This window comes from Didymosphaeria variabile (genome assembly GCF_027946475.1).
Source record: "Didymosphaeria variabile strain IMI 356815 chromosome Unknown scaffold_5, whole genome shotgun sequence".
Classification (NCBI taxonomy): domain Eukaryota; kingdom Fungi; phylum Ascomycota; class Dothideomycetes; order Pleosporales; family Didymosphaeriaceae; genus Didymosphaeria; species Didymosphaeria variabile.
The window spans coordinates 3,197,087-3,218,594 of NW_026611624.1; the positions used below are offsets into that span (position 1 = coordinate 3,197,087).

The 21,508-nt window shown below is 53.6% G+C and overlaps 5 protein-coding genes across 5 annotated transcripts; 1 reads left to right on the forward strand and 4 right to left on the reverse strand.

The window, feature by feature from the left end:
• Positions 1-2,692: 2,692 nt before the first annotated feature.
• On the reverse strand, positions 2,693-6,431 carry SMC3 (Structural maintenance of chromosomes protein 3; the record flags this gene model as incomplete). Its single annotated transcript, XM_056216288.1, has 3 exons — positions 2,693-3,463; positions 3,511-6,186; positions 6,231-6,431. 3 exons carry the CDS (start codon positions 6,429-6,431, stop codon positions 2,693-2,695), a joined length of 3,648 nt encoding a protein of 1,215 aa, XP_056070535.1.
• Positions 6,432-9,631: 3,200 nt separating this feature from the next.
• N0V89_007527 (uncharacterized protein) lies at positions 9,632-10,499 on the reverse strand (the record flags this gene model as incomplete). Its single annotated transcript, XM_056216289.1, has 3 exons — positions 9,632-9,941; positions 9,994-10,187; positions 10,242-10,499. The coding sequence occupies 3 exons, from the start codon at positions 10,497-10,499 to the stop codon at positions 9,632-9,634; spliced, it is 762 nt and encodes a 253-aa protein (XP_056070536.1).
• Positions 10,500-11,687: 1,188 nt separating this feature from the next.
• Positions 11,688-12,235, forward strand: N0V89_007528 (uncharacterized protein; the record flags this gene model as incomplete). The annotated part of the gene is made up of 2 exons (XM_056216290.1): positions 11,688-12,147; positions 12,192-12,235. The coding sequence occupies 2 exons, from the start codon at positions 11,688-11,690 to the stop codon at positions 12,233-12,235; spliced, it is 504 nt and encodes a 167-aa protein (XP_056070537.1).
• Positions 12,236-13,546: 1,311 nt separating this feature from the next.
• N0V89_007529 (uncharacterized protein) lies at positions 13,547-14,620 on the reverse strand (the record flags this gene model as incomplete). The annotated part of the gene is made up of 1 exon (XM_056216291.1): positions 13,547-14,620. The coding sequence occupies one exon, from the start codon at positions 14,618-14,620 to the stop codon at positions 13,547-13,549; it is 1,074 nt and encodes a 357-aa protein (XP_056070538.1).
• Positions 14,621-19,011: 4,391 nt separating this feature from the next.
• N0V89_007530 (uncharacterized protein) lies at positions 19,012-20,504 on the reverse strand (the record flags this gene model as incomplete). The annotated part of the gene is made up of 2 exons (XM_056216292.1): positions 19,012-19,449; positions 19,749-20,504. The coding sequence occupies 2 exons, from the start codon at positions 20,502-20,504 to the stop codon at positions 19,012-19,014; spliced, it is 1,194 nt and encodes a 397-aa protein (XP_056070539.1).
• Between the last annotated feature and the right edge of the window lie 1,004 nt (positions 20,505-21,508).

Here is a 21,508-nt window from a genome sequence, read left to right on the forward strand (position 1 = left end):
TCGTGGCTCGAAGGGCTAAGGCCAGGGCTTCGTTCCCGTTGGCAGATGATGGGCTTCGTGCTGCAGATGGAGGAAGCGTAGCGGCCATCCTGGGCAGGGCGTGCAACCAGCTCGGGGTGCGCCGAACTGCACCTGGGACATGTCTGCCTTCAGCGCACATAAATGCGGTCAGGTTTTGGAAGAATGCCTCGCCCAGAACGTATCTTGGGCTCACGTCCACCTGTAATACATAGGCCATCTCGTCCGGCAATTGCCCGACTCCGACCGCTATACCTCTGCCGTCTTCAAATCGTCGAGCGACTTCCAGAGAAGTGGCTTGAGGCGAGGGTTTCTTGGCTCGGGGCTTCTTTCCAGAAGGATAGGAAGATGTATCCACAAAGAGAAGGGGCGCATCGGTGGGACCCGGACATTGTCTGTTGAAGCGTATGCACATGAGGCAATGGGGCATCGTGGCGTCGCATTTTATACGCTTCTGGCGGCATGTCGCGCATGCTCGAGTTCTGCGTGGCATGCTGGAAGTAGGAGTAGTCTGTCTGATGGGCTAGATGTGCTAAATGTGTGCAGCCTTGGGATATGTGTATGTTGAGATTGCTCTGGGTACCTGGATGCTGGCTCAACTTTGGCCCGAGTATGCCTTGAACGTTCTGTTTGTAGGAATTCGAACCCTTGAGTGTAAGGTTTCATCAGTCTCGAGGATGCCTGATCCGTTACTTTGTTCTGAGTAGTCCGGGCTAAGCTTCCGGTCTTGATTGCGCAACCAGTTTCGTGCAGTGAGGCTCAGTGGCAACCGTGGAAGGATTCAGCGTAGGAGAGCCGCGGTAAGGCTGAGACTCGGACTTTTGTGACGTTACGGAACGCCGAATGATTATGCATGCGATGAACACTCTTCTTCCAGCCACCCTCTGCTCTCGCGGTGCCCACTTCTCTTCGCCAGCAGTCCCCAACCTCGACAGTTTGCTTCGACGACCCCTCCTCGCTTCTGAGATGCCGCTAAGCCCGCGATCACGGAATGAGATGGTTGACAGCAGGGCCTTTCCAGATGGTAGGGGATCAGGACGTGTAAGCTGGAGCGGGAACGACAGACGACGAAGAAGCGCGTGCACGTGTGGTTCAGTACAGATGTCGAGGTGTAGACATGGTACGAAGCCCGACCCAGTCCCCCGGCTCAACGGTCGTACTTAAAACCACGCGCCGAGCGACATGCAATCAGGGAGCAGAAGGATGCGGGAGCAGGGATCGCTCAACCGTGTAATGACTCGCTGGCGCAACGGTTGCGGTGGAACGTCGTCGGCACGAGCTCGACGCGCATCCCCGCCTGGTGTGCTCGTGCGAAGAAGCCGAGCGCACACATGTTGGATCAAAGGAGGTGGCCGTCGGAGTGTACGAGCTGGGAAGAAGGAGGGATGGGGGCCGCAGGTTGGCGGAATCGGCAGCTCGGCGGCGGCGCGTGGGCATCCGGGAAAGGGCAAGCACCCTCGCTCGTCCACACTCGCTTCCCCCGGTCCTGCATTACAAACACTTTCTGCGGACCATCACCACTTTCTTCATCCAATCGCGACGCGACGGCAGAGGTCAAGCAAAGTGGACGGTACTACGTGGAGCAAAGAATCTCCGCACCCTCCGTTTTGACGTAGATTCCCATGAAGCCTCACTCATCCCCGCCTCGCGGAAACAGATGCTCCCGCTCCGATCGACACCCGCAAGGGGAATTGAGAGGTGCTACACGGCAAAAGCAACCTGCGTGCTGCCGACGACCGACTCGGATCGTGTACCCTGCAGGCCCTGTTCACCTACATAGACGACAGCATTCATGCCGCCAGGACCTAGTCTGCCTTGTTGCAAGGTTTCCACTCGCTAGACGAAACAAATATAGCAATACAGCTGCGAAAGGTACGCAATGCCTGGCTGCATGTATCCGATGCTGGGCGGTGTCCACACAGTATCCCGTCACCCAAATGTGGAACCGGATCAAGATAACACTTGTGCATCCAGAAATCATCGTCTACCATCGAGACGTGTGCAAAAAAAGATTTTACTGTTCAAGACTTACAGTCAAGAAACGATTCGTCCTGATGTGCAGTTCCGCAACGAATCGCTGATGACGACGGAAACTGGGTGTAGGCTGTTGTGCGTGTTTCCGGACTTGACGTTGCTTTTTGGCGTTGCTCGTAACCGCGGCTAGTGTCCTGAGAAGTGAAGCCGTCTCCTTGCAAACGTACACGAATGGCCATGTAGGGGCAGTATGGAAAGTCATGCGAAGTGGCCAAGCATTCGGTACTCTTGTCGAAAGGGTAAGCATGCTTCCTGTCCGGATATAGTCGCGCGACCCGCTCAAACAACACATGAAGCAATTCCCAAAGCTGCGTCCATGCCTTCGTTCATCGCGATGCCAACCTTCGCACCGTTGCCCTCTGCGTCGCTACCAGTCTGCACGGCAAACACTGCTCGATGATAGTAACGCACCAAGAGAAGCAGAGCACAAGAACTACGAAATGACTTTGACCTCGACTCCATTGAACCCTTGGTATACCACGCCCGATCCCTGTGTCATACACGTAGCACCCTTGCCATGAACATAGTCACATGAAAAGAAACCTTCAGGATAGAAATCCTCTTGCTTCATCGCCACCCGTCTCTCGTTTCCCCCCTACATCTGAATCGCAACATACTTACTCTGGGCCCCATTAACCGCCTAAGCTCCCGGCCTCTGACTCGTTTCCACAAAATCCAACGCCCCCTCCCTATCAAACACATCAATCCTACTACTCGCATTCACAAAACTGACAGCATAGCACTTATCCGCCACCTGCACCATCTCGGGCCTGAATGTAGTGCAGATGAACTGGCCTCCGCCCTCGCCGCTCTCCCCGCCCTTACCGGACAATTTCCGCAGCATCTCTGCGACAGCAGTGCGGTACTGCGCGTCGAGATTCGCATCGATCTCATCAAAGAGATAGAAAGGCGCCGGGTCGCACTGCTGGATCGCGAAAACAAGGGCGAGTGCGCATAGCGCCTTCTGGCCGCCGGAAAGCTGCTGGATGCGCTGCTGCTCGTCGTGCTTTGAGTTGAAGGACACGGCGATGCCGACGCCCGTGTAATTTTCCACCGAGGCGCCTTTGGCTCGTCGAGCGTCTTCTTCAGCGTCGTCTTCGCCACGGCGCGCTTCGCGGTCGGAGCGCCGCTGGATGATAAGCCGTCCTTTGCCCGCGGGCACGAGTTGCACAAAGACTTCAGAGAAGTATTTGGAGACTTGCTTGAACGTGCGCGCGATGGCCTCGTCTTTGCGCTGGTCCAGCACTTCGATGAGATTCTCGATGGATTCGCGTGAGGTGTTGAGTTCGCCGCGGCGTTGAATTAGTTGTTCGCGGCGCTTGGTGAAGTCTTCGTATTGTTGGAAGGCTTTCTTGTTGACGTTCTTGAACTTCCGGAGGGCCTTATTGACCTTCTCGAGTTCGCTGGCGAGCTGCACCACGTTAGTTTAGCACTGCATATTGAGGGACTGGAATCTACCTTGTCTTCAGACCACTTGGCGTACCGGCGGTAGATGTCTTCAGGCAGCGTACCGAGATCACGAAGATCTCGCTGAACCTCATCCAGTTGCTTCTTTAGCTCGGCGCGCTTCTGCATGTTCTTATCCAAGTTGCCTTGGTGGTTTTCTATGGCTTTTGCGATCTTGCGATTCACTTGCTCTTTCTCGGCCCTCGAGGCTTCCAGCTCTGTGAGCTGCGAGCTGGCTTCGTCGCGTGAGCTCTCCAGCTCATGTATTTGCCGGTCTAGGTCTGTAATCGTCCTATCGACAGCCTTGAGTTGGCGCTGAACTTCCTTCAACCGTGTCGACTGGTTTCCGCCATTGCCTGAGCCGCTTTGTTGAGCCAGCAGTTGGTCAAGCCTTGGTCGCAGGCTCTCGCGAAGTTCGACCTCAATCTCCGCCTTTCGACTCTCCAGGTCGGATCGTTGCGATGTGATCTCAGCGACTTGTTTGTTCAATTCTCTGATGGTCCCACCTAGACTCTGCAGCTGCTCTTCCTCGTCCCTTGTCAGCGCCTTCTTGAAATCGGATGCAAGCTCCGCCTCAAGGTCACTTTGCTGACTGGCAAGATTGTTGATGTCTTGCGCAATCTGCGTTGCGTTTCGCTGGAAACGCTCGAGTCGGTCTTTCTTTTGCTGCAACTCTGCTTGTTTTGCGCGTAATCGCTGCCTCATTGGGATGTAGCTGTCTTCAGCATGGTTCTTTTGGTACTCAGCCTTGCGAACCTCGCTTGCCGCAGCGGTGACCTGTTGTCGAAGGCTGTCTAGCTCATCCCTGATCTCGCTTTCACGAGTTTCCAGTTCCTCGACTTGCGATCTCAGATCGGCAGCCTTATTGTATGCGTCGATCTTGGACTTGCTGGGATCGAAGTATCCACCATGGTATCCACCTTTCCTATGTGCTCGATCGCCGTCTGGGGTGAGGGCCAGGACTCCTTCATGCGTTCTTACAAGGCTCTGACAGATGCTGAGCTCTGGACAAACGACAACTCTGCCAAATACGTGCTTAATAGCTTTCTCGAACCTGGGATCGTATCGAAGTTTTGGTAGCAATGGCTGCGCATCAGCGGTTTGAGGAATCTGTGTGTTCCGTGGGCTGACGCGGTTCAGCGCCATGAAAGTGAGACGACCCCCCTTCTCCTTGTTGAGTAACGAGATGCACTTCGCTGCAGTCTCGTCGGTGTCGCAAACAACGTGGAACAGTGACGCCTGCGCAGCTATCTCTGTGGCGATCTTATAAGGTGCGGGAACCTGGATCAGATCTGCCACCGTACCATAGATGCCGGTCAAGTTGTGCCTTTCCTTCAGACGTTGCAAGGTCTCTAAACCGCGGCTAGTTGCGTGGTCCAACAAGTGATTGAGGCTGCTTTGGGCATGTCGCAACTGCGTGCTTGCGTTTTGAACCTGCGACTGCAATCTGTATTGCTCACGGTTGAGATTTGACTGTTTGTCGAGAAGCACTTGTTGAGCATCCTTGGTTTTCTGAACGGCTTCTCCATGGCCGATAGTGTTGTCGCCTTCGTTGGATAGGTTGGCCTCTAGATCGGAGATTTCCGTCTCCAGAGTTTCAATGTCTACTCGAAGCTCCTTTATGTCGTCGTCAGTCTGCATCTGCACAGACTTTCTAGTCGCTAATTGCATCGTAATGCCGTCGATTTCTGTCCGAAGTGCATCGTCGCGTTGCCTCTTGCTGGTGTATGAAGCACCTCGACCCTGTTTATCAAAGAGGCGCTTCTGCTGTCCCCTGGCTTCGGCGAGTTGGGAATTGACGTTATCCTCCTCTTCCTTCTTCGTAGTATACTCGGGCAGCAGCTCCGAGAGCTCATTCTCGCGGGCGGTGATGTCTTGCCGCACCTGCTCCAGCTCCCTATCGCGTTGTTTCTGAGTCTGCTTTGCAGCCGATTGGCCGTCGGTGAGATCGTTAAGCTCAAGCTCGATGGCAGCTTTTTGCCGCGAAGCTTTCCGTCGGTCGTCCTCTAGGCGGGTTCGCTCGGCTGTCAACAAGTCGATTTCACTTTGTAGCTCCGTGGTCTTATCAGTAATCTGGTCCATCTCCAGCTCATTTTGCACAAACACAGCCTTTTGGCTGTCAACATCCGCAGCGCCATTGTGTCTCCGGGCCTCTATTCGATTGAGATCGGCCTCTAGACGCTCCTCGATGCGTGTGTTCAGGGTATGCAAAATGGCACGGCGCTCGCGGTCGTTCTTGTTGTAGGCCTCGAGTTCCGACTTCTCGCCCTCGAGCTCCTGCAGGCGGGTGTTAATGTCGTCGACGAGGCCGTCAATGCGTTCGCACGACCTGTCCGTGTCGTTCATCAGTTTCAGACTGTCGGCGCGGCGCTTCTCGTACACGCTGGAACCCGAGATCTCCTTGAGCATGTTCAGCCGCTCCTCGTCCTTCATGTTTGTGAGTGTAGCCACGCGGCCTTGGGGCACAATGTAGAAGGGGTTCGATCGCGACAAGCCGGCAGCTTCGAGCATCTCGTTAACCTCGCGGCGAGTCGCGTTCTTGCGGTCCATGGAGAACTCGTCCTTCTTCAAGCCGATGGTACGCCGGAGGGTGAACTCGTCCTTGCTGTTATGGAAGCGGCCGTCGCTGTTATCAAAGACGACCTCAACGTAGGCCGACTGCACGGGGGCGCCAGATCCTTCCTGCGCCTGTGAGCACATGTCCTGTTTGTCGCATGCCTAAGTCAACGTACGTGCAGCAGCGCCTGGCGCTCCTCCTTGCTCATGTTCTCATAATCGTCGCCCAGCACGAAGCGTACTGCCGAGAAGAAGTTGGTCTTGCCGGCGCCATTGCGACCGACAATGACATTGCTCTTGGGCGAGAATGACTCGGTCTTGACCTGGTTCTTGTACGTCTTGAAGCCCTGAATCGTGATGTGCTTGATGTGGCCCATTGTGGCGGCTGCGCGGGCGTGCGCGATGCGTCAATTCGTCCCTGCACGCGTGATGCGTTGATGCGTGTTGCTACAGGTGGGTGTGAGCGGTCAGGACATGGTCGTCCAGGCGTCGTCGTGCATGCCCGCACGACTAGCAGCAGACGCGACGCGACTGTCGCTTGACCCGCGATTTGCCAAGCCCGGAGAAACTGCCCACCGTGCTGTGCCCGTCACTCCTCGACAATATCTATCGGGCCCTCTACCTACCGATACCTGTATAGTGAAAATCAACTGGACTTTCAGGTCAAAGCGCCTTCGTTATTCGAGTGCGCAGCACAGCTGACTAACTCGCATTTCTTTGCTCCTGTAGACGAGCTTGAGCTTCGGCCCTCGTTATGGCCTACCCAAGTATACTCACCAGGTTCACGTACTCACTTTTAGCGCCTTCCTCCAAGCTGTCTCTCAATGTCAGACCTTCTTCGTTCCTCTTTCCGTCAAGTCATTCTCCTTGCTTAGTCTTGCTCACTTGGGCGCCGAGCAGCACGCTCTGTGTACCGAGCACTGGATATGCGCGATCTGGGGACATAGCCAGCTTTCGCTGTCAAGGACTGACCATTCCCAGTCGACGTGTTACACATACAGGCAAGGTCATGAGCCCTGGTTCCAGCTTTTTAATTTAGCCCCCCTCTCCCCTCTTTTCCATCCCAACAGTCTACAACGCGCGGATTCCTCACGCAATGAGTCCTTACGAGCAGTCCGCGCAGTCAGCCCGCCTCACACAGCTTCCAGGTCATTGAACACGCAATCTGATCGCAGACACGACACGACTTCCCCCATCTTCCAAGCGCGAGTTGACCGGTCCCCCAACACGTCACTTCCGCCGCCATGGTCTGTAGTGCAGTCCGCACCCTCTTCTCTCGCCTCAATACCTACTTAACCGCCAGGCGCACCCACAGAGCCGCCAAACACAAAGAAGCACGCGATCGCAAAGTTCGCGAGCGACGATGGGCAGAGGTTCGCGAAGGTGGGCCTTCATGTACGTTCCCTTTAACTCAGTCGAGGTCATACTATGTGCATCTGCAATACCGGAGTAGACGGAAAAGCATGACCCGCGACTGCATGGTCTGTCAAGGACTTCGCTAATGCCAGACAGCAGAGCAATATCCAAGCACATCTGGGAACCACGACGACGAGAAGGAGGATCAGGTACGACCAATGCAAATGGAACAACAGACGAAGTGCGCCAAACTCAATAAGACTGTCCCGCGACCTTTGCAACCGAGATTGCAGCCGAGCTCATTCACGCTGGAACTGGGACGGGTTCGCGCCGCAGAGGTCTTTTATCACATGTAGGCGTACACGTCAGTTGGAGTGTTGCGGAATCCTTTTTCACGGTCATCTGGCGATCTGTGGATATATAATCTGACGTAATTGTTAAAGTTGTTGTAGGAAACTGTTGAGTGCGCACGGGAAGAGAAACGGTAAAGCCTGGGTCGCTTCAGCACTGTACCGTAGATTACCCAAAAGACAATTTCACTGCTCCTACAAATGCCCGACACATCGTCTTTGTTCCCTCGCCATCTCAACCTTACCGTCTATATACCACATATACGTAATCCCAACTCCAACAACGTAGTGCGACTCAAGTCATACCAGCATACACTACACACGCCCAGATACAGCATCCCAACGCGAGCCAAGTCTTATCAGCCTGCACTTTGCGCTCCAGAATCTGCAGCACGGTGACTATGGACACGTCCCTAGATACCCATGATTCCACCACTCGACACCAGCACATCCGCCCTTGCCAGCGCCTCCTAAGCTTCATAATCTATCATATAACCAAGGTATATAATAACACGCCCAAATTACCACAACGCGAGCCTCTGCTCGCCGCAACCTCCGGTCGCAGATCCAGCCTCTTGTCACACTCCTCATCCAAGTCCAAAAGCAAGGGTCCCAAGAAAGCCGTGTCTTTCACTCCCGACACCCATTCTCCTGTAGCTAGAAGTCCCTCCCACACCATCAAAGGCGCCCCCGTCGTGGATACCACCTGGCGCGGCCACGTAGTGCGTTCCATCCAAAGAATCGGGGGGAAGAATGAGGCCATCGCGGGATCTCAGGCTAGGAGGTTGGAGAGGGAGGTGAAGAGGAGTTGGGCAGATTGGGATAAAGAGGAGAAGGAGAGGGGGAAATTTGTGAAGAAGTGGGTGGAGAGAGAGCGGGGAGTCGAGGGGTTGGGGCTGCATCCGGGGCGGTAAGGGCATAGGAAAGCTATTGGGGAGGGTATGTTGCTATAAAGGTTTACACTTGCATCGAGGAACTCGAGATAGGAGAAGCCTAATGCTATGGACAGAGACCATTTCACGCTTGATTTAGATCAGATATCACATGATGAGCAGTCGACCTCGGCAAGCCGAGCATATGAGCAGACTCTGCTCACTGTTTATGCCAGAGGGTATCGCGGTTCAAAGCCTGGCGTCTTCTGTAGCATATGGCCCATGATCACCATACTACCCGATTAGCGTAATTGTACAGCAAGAGTCGCAATCACTTGGTTGGGTAGAGGGACCGGGCGGGCATTCAGATCGAGTTAGGCGACGCGTATCATATCTGCACAACACCCGGTCATCTTACTTCCCCAGCCTATAACCCTGGCTTGCAACAAGCGCCCCATGTTTAAATCCAACGTACATTTCCCCCCTGAACGTCTAATTCAACGTCTAAGCAGCGCACCTGTAATGGTCTTCGATTGATTCGAGCCTCCAGACTGAGTCCAGCCAAAATCGAGATCTTCCCAGCACACTCAGCCTACGGCGACTTGCACTCGATGATTATAGTACTGCTTGGGGCACATGAGGATTGTCTTCCGGGTATAATATTAGAACCTTGTGGATCAAGCACGTCACATTGCAACTATGAATATGGAAGGGAAGAATGTGGGAAGTAAAGTGGAAGAGATTGAATAATGTTTGGTCAAAGTGTGATGGGAATGCATAGTTCTGTCAGCGGTTCCATAGTCAATTCAGTAAATTCAGTTTTGAAGTAGTGCTCCATCGAACAGAATCAGCCCCCACAGAAAGACCCTGATGCCATCGCCCCAGTCATTCCTCATCAAAGATGTTCTATCGCCAGGTCCAATATCCAAGCTCCAGGTATTACTCCAGAGCTGAACATCATCCGTCCCCAATCTTCAGACTTTTAACCCAATACCCTATTTATGCGTTCGAGTTGATGAAAGACAGCTGGGTCGCAACGCGAGTGTACACACCAGCGTATCCGCGGAGAGCACAACCATTACCGAAGGAAACAACACCAATGAGAGTCTTTGTGCCAGTAGCAACGAGAGGACCTCCAGAATCACCCTGGCAAGAGTCCTTTCCACCAGCGGCCTCGGCAGCGCAAACCATGTTGGTGGTGATAGAGGATGTGCCATACTCAGACTGGCAGGTTGCGCGGGCGACGATAGGGACGGTGACGTAGCGGAGGGAGGCGGGGATCGAGGAGCCGCCGGAGGTAGTGGTTCCCCTGTGTTATGGATTAGTCATTATCGAGAGATCTTGGGGGATCGGGTCCATACCATCCAGCAACAGTGGAGGAAGAGCCGGCAGCGGGGTCGGAGCCGGAGGCGGGAAGGCTGACGTAGCTGATGGTCGAGCTCGTGGGGATCGATGTGGACAGCTTGAGGATGGCAATGTCGTTGTTGTTACCCGAGTAAGAGGGGTTGACAATCACTTGCGAAACCTTGGACGTGACGCCTCCGGAGGCCCAGGTCTGTGTATGTCAGCATGGGGACCTGCATGTTCGATATTGCATGGAATAACCTACGAGAGTTCCGGCACGGATGGTGTAAGATGAAGCCGATCGAGTGGCGCAGTGGGCAGCCGTGATGACAGTGTCGGCGTTCAGTAGGGAACCGCCGCAGTAGTGCGAGCCAGAGACCTGGACACTGACGATGTAGGGGAACTGTCCGGCGGTGGCAGCAGATCCACCAACAATCTGGACGGAGAAATCATCCTGAGGCTCAGCTGTAGGCAGAGAAGCCGCGAGTGCGGGCAGCGCGAGGAAGAGATTCTTGAGCTGCATGTTGGAGGTCTGTCCGGAAGGTCTGAAGAATGATGGGAGCTGGTCCTGAAGCGAATGGAGCGACTGGATGAAGGACTTGAGAAGAACATGGTGCAATTTATATCAGTGGTGGCTCTCAGTCTGGTCGTATACGCCGACACAATCGCAGCTCTTGCCCAGGATACCCACAAACCGGCCGAGCCCGTACCAAGCAGTGGTGGTGAAGGTCCTTCCAAACATGTTCTACCCAGTTCATCGACTATGGGGTCTTTCCAGGGGCACGCAAGCGAGGTTAGGGCCGCCATTGGCTATGGCATGTACCTGAATGTCTGAGTGATCACACGTTATCGGTAGTGAAGCAGATGCGGAAGGTGAATCTTGTCTCATCTTCCTCTCGCCAGTTAGGTCCCCGAAGTCATGCATGAATAGGCGTATAAACCGAGAGTCTAGGGTCGTTCAATTAGACAAACAAGCGGGAGATAGCCCAAGATGCTGCTGCCGATCGCAGATAACAGGAGGGATGCGCAGATACGAACATGGGGGTGGTGCATACACCGCATTGCTTGGACGATCACTGCGACGTGGACTAGTCCAGCATAAGTAGCTCGGCTGATGGCCAAGTGAGCTTATTCTTGGCCCAGTTTATCAGACGTCCCTTTTGTTTGTTAGCACAGTACTATTAACATTGGACATGCTCTGAAATGTGGAGTCTTGGCTACCTGAACATGACTTCGGCCAGAGCGAGACATCATGGATGAAAGAGTCGCCGCCTTGTGGTGCACTTGCCCAATGGTACGGACTCGGTTGACGCCGTGCAAGCTTCCAGTGGCATCTCTTGGCTCAATAATATTGCTACGCGCTCATAGTATTGGAGCCGGAGGAAACATGGCCCAGGTGGCGGTACATTTGGGCCTCCGAGGTGGCTCTTGAGTGGGCGAAAGGGAAGCGATGGAGTACGCGTTTGGAAGGTGCCGGGGCGGTGGCGCGATTGGGCAGGTGCCGTGTTTCTACTATAGAGAGCCATGGCGCTAACATACTATAGGTACGTTTGTAGGACTAGTGGCGAAGCCCAACTTTCCAACTCCACACTCCTCGCATGAAATGAGTAGCACTCTCATTTGCTTGCGTCCTGATCACTACAACATTTGCAGAATCCAGCCGCAGATTTTTCCAGATTCCTCCGTCTCCATCACCTAACGCGCTTGACCCATGCTCGCTCTGCCTAGAAGCGGTCCTGTCCTCTTTGTGTGCTTACTCTTCGTGGGCATTATCGCATTATCCTGGCCATTACCATCGCCGATTTTTGTCCGCCGACAGTTGGAGATGGGGAGCCTTACTGAGTCTTTCACCATACATATCAACGGGAAGCCAGTCGCTCCCGTTGCCCCCAACACCGACAGCGTTGTCCAGGCGCAACTCGGCTCTGAACCGGCGACATTCACACTGAAGGATGGCCGCCTGATGTCCGGGGACTGGATTCTTGGCCGAAATCTCACCGAGGACCGGAGTATGTTGCCAAAGAAGATCTCTTGGTTCAAGGAAGGCACAGAACCCGCCACGAGACTGCATGCAGTGACTGCGTTTGAAGAAGGCGGGGAGCACAAGCTCAAGTTCGGGGGCGGCTGCTTGATCGCAGAAGAGGATGAGATCCTTGTAGATCCGTTTGGAGGTAAGTACCTCATGCCTTTGCTACTCTGTATTAACGAATACTAGGAGAAGAAGCTCTTTCCGCTTTACAATTACAATTCAGGAAGTAGAACGGTCCGCAACAGAGGTACGCATCAGATGCTTAACTGGTAACTCTACATGACCGTTTTGTATCCCATTTTGCTACATAGAAGCTCATGACCTGCTATACCTGTGATGGCGTCGTTGCGTCTCCACGTCTTCTTCACGATGAAGACACCTGTATCGATTGTATGCAATGAATTTATCTTTCATGCTGTCTATATGCCCGTGGTGCGCCCAGAATGCAAGCGAGAATAAACCCAGAATCGAGGTTATGTAAACCGGCCTAGCCGGACATTGAAGTTGAACAGAGAGAAAGGTATAAGGTATATACACAGCCAAGAAATCCCAATCGCAATGATTCCCACACCCAAACATTACACACGAGTGTCTGTCTAGTGCACACCCCGTCCATGTCTATACCCACGTTTCTGCCACCAAGCCAGCGCCCATTAAACATTCATTCGCCGAGAAGTGAAGCTCCATATCCGTCTTCTAGAGTGCTTACAAAGCGAGCACCATGAGGCCAGCAGCGACGGCGAGCAGGTAGCTCACAGTGCTGGTGGACGCCGCGCCAGGGAATTCCTGGACAGGTGGGCTGGTGCCGTTGGGCGGGTTGGGGATGGCGCCCGTGGGGTTGGTGGGGTAGGGAACGCTGGGAGGCGCGCTGGTGTCGACGATGATGCCGCCCGTGGGGGTGATCGGGTAAGGAGGCGCAGTGACGCTCACGAGCGTAGTGCAGTTGTCGGAGGGTCTCAATTGGCGGTGGGGAGGGACCTCCCGTGGTGGTAGTGCAAGGAGTCTCCTCTGGCGGCGGGGCCGAAGCAGAGGTCTCGGGAGCTGGGGTAGTCTCGGTTGCTGGGGGGGGAGAGTCGGAAGTGGCTGGCGGAGTTGGGACAGACTCGGTCGATTCAGTGCAAGGCGTCTCCTCAGGCGGCGGGACGGAGCTACTCTCCTCGGTCGGGGGCGTGGTCTGAGGAGGCGAGGGCGGAACGGTACTCGATTCCTCGGTCGTCTCAGGAGGCGGCGGCGAGTCGGAGGTGGCAGGGGGTGGGAACAGATTCGGTGGTAGACTCAGTGCAAGAAGTCGACTCCGGCGGCGGTGGTGGGACCTCGCTGGTGCTCTCAGTTGGTGGGCTTGGCGGGGAGTAGACTCTGGGGAACATCAGAGGTGGATGGCGGCGGGCTATGGAAACGGTCAGCAAGATTCAAGTTCCTTATTTTCCTTTGATATGACTTACACATCAGAGCTGGAAGGCGGTGGGGGCACTTCGCTGGTCGACTCAGGTGGTGGGGAGTCGGAGGTGGCAGGTGGGGGCGGGACCGACTCCGTGGTGGACTCAGTGCAGCTGGTCGACTCTGGTGGGGGCGGGCTGTCCGAAGTTTGCGGTGGGGAGGGGTGCTCTGAGGCGGCTGCGGGACATCAGAAGTCTCGGTGCTCGGGGAGGGCCAGTCACGGTAACAGTCTCAACTTCGCAGTCGCAGGGAGTCTCCTCCGGGGGTGGGGTGCTGGTGGTAGCCTCCTCGGTGCAGGGAGTGCTGGTCGCAGCAGCGCCGTTCTCGCCGGCCTTCTCGGTGGTGGAGGGCTCAGTCTTGTTGGCGGAACCGCCGCTGGAAACGCCCTCACCGTCGATGACCTTGATCGACTCGAACGAGCCAGACTTGTCTGTCCACTCGTACTCTTTTCCGGGAGAGTAGTTGGTGATCTTGACCTTCTCGACGACCTGGTTGAAGGGAGCTTGAGAGTAGTCGACCTTGCCGCCAGCCCAGTCCCGGGTTCCCTGGTCCTTGGAGTCACCGCCAGCCCAGATACCAATGCGGACGTTGCAAGGTGTCTGGGGGAAGTTCTTGCCGCCGTTGGCATCACCGTAGTTAAGGGTGCGCACAGGGGCATCGTCGATAAGCCAGGTCAGGGCATCGGAGGTCCAATTCAGCGCATACCTGTGCACTTCCTCGATGCTGGCAACATCGGCCATGATCATGCGATCGTAGACGGTGGTGTTGCCCTTGCCGAAGTAGTTCATCTGGGCGTGGGTGGCGTCGCTGCCGATGAATTCCCAGTCAACCTCGTCCAGATCGTCAGACTCGAGGACAATGGATGAAACGATACCCGCGCCTCGGGCAGCCTTCATTGTGACCTCAACGTAACCGAAGTGGAGGTAGCCGTCGCTCTGGATCGTAGGAGCGTCGCCCGTCTTCTTGACACTGAACAGGATGCCCTCGTCGGTGAACTCGGCGCCCTTTGCGGTTTGCTGCCATCCCTTGAGTGCACCCTCTCCGCTCTTGAAATTGCTCTCGAAGGTCTTCGCGATGGCCGGGTTGTTATCGCATTCCTTCTCCATGGGGTTGCACTGCGACCATGTCTGCGCATTCGCGATGGCCGCGAAGGCGCTCGCGGTGAGAATGTAGCGCATGATGTGTGCGGAAAATCCGAATTGGGATGTGGGTATATGGAAGGTGTGACCGAGTTAGGGAAGCCTTGGCTTGTGCCTTCTCGGGTGTAGAAGATAGTCCTCGCAGAGAATATCGTTTGTTCGGTGACGTCGAGTCTTAGGTAATACTGGTCGACGGTGAATCAAAGAGTGAATAGGTGAATGAATGAACGCTCTAAAGAAGAGCTCTTGTTGCAAGAATAAAGAAGGTACCAGTACGAAGATCGTCCTGCGGAGTGAATGTAGCAAAGGGAGCGTGTGGTATAAGAAAGGGCACACAAAAGCACGAAAGGAAGGTGATGTGAGGACTGTAGTCCGGAATCCTGCGAACAGGGCGTCTCTATTAAAAGTGCCAGTCCGCCTGCACGCAATTTCCGCCCAGAGCTATCGTAAATGAGGACAGGCGGTCGATCGTCGGCGGCCACTGAGGGCGGCGCATGGCAGCTCCTGTTTCGAAGGCTTGTCGGACTTGAATGGCTGCGCGCGGTCTTCGCGCACTCCATGTGGTGTTTCATGAAACGGCTGTGGGGACTAGCGGCATCAGAAGCCTGCCCAGCCCCGCGCTGGCCCTATCAGGGGCGCCAGGGACCTGGCAGCCGGCAGCCGCGGCGGTTTGGCGACGCCCGCTGGAAAGCCACACGAGCCCTGCCCTCGGCCCTGCGCAGGCTGTGCATGGAGACGCCAGCTGACATCACGTGCGCCCTGCTCGCTCGTCGGGGACACGAACCGTCCGGCTCTGGCGCGTGGAGGCGACTCGCTGTGTCTCGCTGTGCTTGTTCTTTGCCGGCATTTCGATGCGACAGGAGAGACGCTCTTTTGCGTATGCCCCACCCGCGCTGGAGCACCTGAAGGATATGATGCAATGATCGCCGAGCCCTGTCGATCGAAATCGCATACGGTATTCGAACGACTGGAATGAGCGTGCCCCTGTCGCCGAACGCGCTGAGGCTGCGTGTTGCCCAACGCTTTCGGGACACCGCCGTGGCTTTCGAAGCGCGCCCTCACGAGGCAATGCCCTGCGAGAAGCGACGAAAGCTTGTCGCGCCCACATACCCCGCGTTGTCCCATGTAGTACGGTACGGCATCGTACCAAAGAAGAGACGAACACGTTCCAAGTGTAGGTGCCATTCAACCTTCCTAGAAGGCGATAACCTACGCTGAACGACGAACGCTCGACCAAGACCACGACCACGACCGTGCCTTCGTCTCTTGGACTTCGTGGCACCGTTTGGCCACATGGTGAAGGGCTCCACACGAGGCCCAGCTTCAGATGAAGCTTAGAACCAGACTCTGGGAACGCTTCCCACGGCGCGTCCTAGACGGAGACCGAGCGTGGGGTCGGCAAACTCACCCAAGGGAGCTTCTAGGCATTCGCAATTTGCAGCCGACCAACACGACATTACAACTTATCATAGAAGCTTTGACGGCAAGCTGGCGTTTCCTAGGCGTTCAATCGGAAATAAGTAAGCTGTGCAAACGGGAACTCCAAATAGGAAATCGGTACAGATCGATGAGCTGAAGTCCGGCGCTGCGGACTTGCCCAGTCGCTGGTGGACCGTCGTAGTGACCGCTCCGTGGCCGCCTCGCACACATGTCACCTGGTGGCGTGCACAGTACCTCGCTCTTCGCTGTGGTCGAGAGATTGCAGCCGGGCATTGCAGCGGCGCAGTACTCAAGCATGGTAGAGCGATGAAAGTGGCTTCATGACCGCGCGAATGGCCGGCGCATCTTGCAAACCTGAAAAAAGTCAACTATCGACAACTTGATTCATGACTGCGTATCTCATAGCCTTTTCGCGCTTATCAGAGCTTTCTTAGTCTCGTCCATCGAACCCGCAGCTCCCCATCACTCTTAACGCGGGCTAGCATAAGCCAACCTCAACGTATGAATGACAGTAGACTACAGTTTCTGCAGTTCAAGTGTATGGAGTCGCCTCCAGTCATCACAAAAACGTAAGGGTATGCAATGAACCGTAATGACGTACCTTTGCTGTTCTAGAACAATTGTAAGGCCTACGTTAACACGGCTACCTACAACAGATCGACCACCAAGTAGCTCTTGCCATTGCAAAATTCGCCAACGTCTAGAGTCGTAGACCAGAGTTTTCGTTGTTGATCGAGCCTTCCATCGGCTCCCACTTGAAGAAAAACTTCCGTCCGACACCTAGCACGCAGTGCGCGAGGTAGTATCCTAGCGAGTGACATCTTGACAGAGTAAATCGCGAGGGGCTATACTTGCTAGTCAGCGAGCGGTCTGTGGACATCTGGGACAACGGCTGGCTTCAGACTCGGGAGGTCGCAGACTGGGGCTTGAATGGCAATATAAGGACATCTGCATCTCAGCGGGTTCGGGTTCCGAGTGGGACCAAATCCAAGATAACACAAGGCATGAAGTCAAAGATCTGGAGCTCCGACGTGCGTACATGTGGTAGAGTCATGATGGAATGAGAGGTAATTCTTGGGACCAGAGGCGCCCAAGGGGAAGATGGCAAGTGTAACCGAGGTCAGATTATTCACTAGCGCGCTTGGCAAAGACCTTCTGTTGATTCTGGAACAGGCGTACATCATGCCTGTCATTCTTCTCAATTTCACTGTGCGGTCACCAATGGAGTTACGCGAAAGACAGAAAGTTGATGTGTCTCTATCAAGGATATGAGAGGCGGTATCTCGGCAGGGCGGCATGTGTGCGCGCCTGTCGAGCAAGATAACGCAAACGCAAAGACTCTGCGGCTGGAAAGTTCTGCCTGACATCTGGAGATGGCAATGGATCTTTAAAGGTAGTTGTTGTTGACTAATAGGGTAGATATTCGAGGTTACAGGCTCAATGCATACTAGTCTATGTTCCCAACTACTTAAAGTGCTCATCTGCGATTACTGTCGTGGCGAGTACGTCTTGTGTCCGCCATGTGAGAATCCTGCAATGCTCCCTTGGGTCTTATGATGCGATATGTACTTTCAAGGCCCTGGAGCCCGGCGGGAACATAGGTAACGCGTAGTATTAGACTTAGCAGGGACAACGAGTTGAATTTTGGTTAGACATAGGGACTACGAGTTGAATTTGGTTAGACATGATGACTGGTCTTTGTCATCATCTCATTGTCAAAGTTAAAGAGTCTTTGCCCAACTATCGTAGAGAAGCCTAGTATAGAACGAGAGATGTGTCCGGTTGGAACCCGATCTCCAAGACCGCGTCTGTAATGTCAGACAGATTGTCTGAGCGCAGTCGTGCATTGTCGTCGACATAGATGCGGTTCAACTCTGCAACATGTCGCTCGTGAACGCCGTTTTTGATGTTGTTGGGAAGCGCTGCGTCATGGCATGCAAGCATTGCTGGCCTGGTTAGACCGCAACAGTATCCTTTTGTGATCATTCGGCCATCGTGATAGTTTCGCATTGATGATTAATTGTATTGGAACTGGACTAGAACCTGTCTTCGACGCTAGAAATCCGAAATCAATGATGAAGCGATCCTCTTTTTCCGTATTTTTTCCTTCTGGGGATCTTCATGGCCATATTGATACCCAGAGTTATGTGTGCCCACGTTTCTACAATAGATTTGGAACGCCATCTGATAGTCCGGCGACGCTTATGCCAGCGGAAAGGTTGTCGCTGGCTTGAATGGCGCAGACAGTCAGGTTTTGTGCCGTATTGGTGACTCTGTGTCAAAATTCTTTTGATACCAGTTCTTGTGCGCATGGATATGCGCTATGTGCAAGCCGCAAGCCGCAAGACACTAAATTAGACAAGCACTAATAATAATTATGCTATACAAAGGTTCTTCGGCCACCTTTTTATGTAATGAATACCTTTCATATAGCACTTTAGCCAATTCACGGCTTCTATAGTAGGTTGAGTCCCTGCATCTTTGATTGTTATAATACTTGCGTTTGAAGTAATCCGACAGGACTATCAGCCCGCCCGAACCGGTAGAATCACTCTTGGATCTTCCTGCGGAGATTAGACCTGAAGTATACAGACACGCCTTCGAAATCTGTAGAAGACGTATCCCGATATGGAAAGATGGGGTGGGCTCTGCGACCAGACCCGATGCATTCATCATCGATCAGTACATACCAGGTATTCGCTTTGTCCACTTAAACAGACAGACTCGCATAGAGACACGGTCATCGAGAGGTACAGCCTCGGAAGAACTAGAATATTAGCCACTCCCGATCGTGGTTACCAACATGCAGGACTTTGCCACATTCCTACAGAAGATCATATCGTGCCTAGCATACAAGGATGACAAGTGCCCATACGGAGAAGTAGAGCCTGCACAACTTCAGAAATAGTACGAACATCGGCAGTGGTATGGCGCACTGGGCTCGCATGCAATAACTTGAGGCAATCATGCTATGTAAAGTGGCGATTAATCTACAGTCCGCACCAGCTCGTGCCTCCGAGAAGACTGTAAGGATAAAAAACCATTGGCCTTCCCGCAGTCACCGTCGCCGTCAAATTTCCCAATAGACCAACCGTTGTCCGCGTGCAGGTCAATAGTTCCACGACCTCAGTCAGTGGTGCAAACCCAGATGTCGCGATTTGCAGAGTGTAGTTCACGGCTTTGGCTCCGTTGTTGTTGATCACCGTCAAGACCATCGCGCTCTCTGGTCCTTTCGCAAAAGCTACGTTGTGCGCGTCGTAGTAAACGACGGTCGCCTTGCTTGTGAGAAACGATGTGACGATGGATGTTGCTTTGATTATAGCCATCTTTCGAATTGCATTCAATTTTTTGATGAACTTGTAGAGCTCTCCATCTGTGTTATAGCCGGACAGCCATATTGCTTCGCGATTGAAGGGGGTCTTCGCCACCTTTCAAGTGTTGCTCCTGACCCTGGTAAATGATGGGAATACCGTCTTTTAGCATGATGTATGCGATATTGTTCGTGACCAAGCTCATATCGTCCGTATAGCTGGCAAACCGCGGCTTGTCGTGGTTCTCCATAAACTCCCCAACAAGACTTGTATCCCTACAAAGTGCGCTTGTGTTTGAAAAGTCATATAGCATGTTATATGATTGGGCACGAGTGTCATTGAAGAACCACACCGATGTGTAGTAAGCCGGATATCCCAAGATTCCGTCCATGTATCTTTGATAATTGCAAGCATACTGCGTGTAGTAGCTGGCAACCTCCCCTAGAGCGAAGACTCCCCGCAGCCTTGCCGAAAGCGGGAAAGAAAGATTCCTCGATGTTTTGAGCTGTATCTACACGAATGCCGTCGATGGAGTAATTTGCGACTAGCGACTTGATCCAGGTATTCCACTCTGTCCGCACTTCAGGCAGAGTGGTATCGAGGTCGGGCAACGGGTTGATTTCTCCGCCGAGCCAGCATCGCTGTATCTGCGTGACGTTTGTCCAGTCAGTAATGAAGCAAACGTTGTGGAAGAACGAGCGATCATTGAAAGGGTAGAAAGTGCTATAATCCGTAGTTGTCGCATTCCCGTCAAAAGCCATATGGTTCGGTACCACATCCACCATCAAATACATGTCGCGATCATGCAGCGCCTTCGCAAGCGTCTTCAAATCATCCTTGTTGCCGAACTTGTCATTCAAGGAGTAAATGTTCTTGGCGCAATATCCATGGTATGCCCGTGTAGGGTTGGAGACTTGTTCCACCACAGGGGAGATCCAGATCGCGTCGAAACCCATGCCCTGGATATAATCAAGCTTCTGTGTGATACCAGCCCAAGTGCCACCACAGAAGCCTTCGTAACCCGGGTCGCATGGTGCTGTCGTTGAGCCGTCGGTTCTCGCAAATCTATCTGTAAGGATCTGGTAGATGGATCGACTTCGCCACTGGGTAGATGTAGCAGCGTACGTAATGCTGGAGAATAGCATCAGGTAATAGAGTATCCTGTGAAGCATGCTGAAAGGCGACAGTGAGACAGCTTGCTGCTCGCGTTCCAAGGTTGCGTGAAGAATAGAGCAGATCAAGTTTCGGGCATTGCCAAGTATGGTAGATGCTGGAAAACCGCTTCATGGTACAAATCGCACCTAGGATATTTAGAGGGATTTCAACTCTCTTCTTTCTATCACACCTATCCATCCCACCAGATGTTTTTCGACCCGGTCCACGTCTTGCTGTATATTTCCGCCCAAGCTAGCTGATCAACAAGGGACGGCGATTGGTCGTCACAGCCCGAGTTAATTTCCTTCGACAAGGGAATATACAACGTCGCATGTCGCTCTGATAAGTCCGCCCAGACCATTCGAGGAGTCTAGTAAGTTGGTCCGTGGTTCTGATTTTGAGTTTGCGATTGATGAAGTTGGGTCATTGCGCGCCCACGTGCAGCGTAATCTGGGTCGATAGAAATCAACCTTGCACGGCACGATATTCCATATATCCAACAATAAACCTTGGCGTTCCAGTTCGGATAAGTGGCCAAACGCTCGACGCGGGTGGTGAGCTCATCGTAGGAAGGAAACAGTGCACGAGTAGGTAATTTAGCCGCCGGGAAACGCTGCCCGATCTACAGGACGCGTATATGTGAAGGGACAATGATAGCGAAGGAAGGAAAGAGAGTACAGTCCATGCGACCACAAGACGGAGGGCGGCGCAGTATCCAGTTGGAGGAGCGTATGCGAATAGGGAGAAATTGGCACAAGGACTAGTGCATTTAGATAGGCAACCTCTACATTGTATGTCCCGGGACCACAAAGTATACCCGGATTGTACCCGGATTGTTGTGTTGATTTCGGAGGCTGAATTCGTGCACTCGGCTGGTATTCGAAAGCATAACATTGTTCTATTCTTCCAATTAATCGAGCAGTTTCTCTTCAGTGGGCCGAACGCGTCTCGTCCCTGGCAAACCCATCATCCTGCTGCAAATTAAGTCGTCACCATGATTCCATTATGTTTCGTACTACAA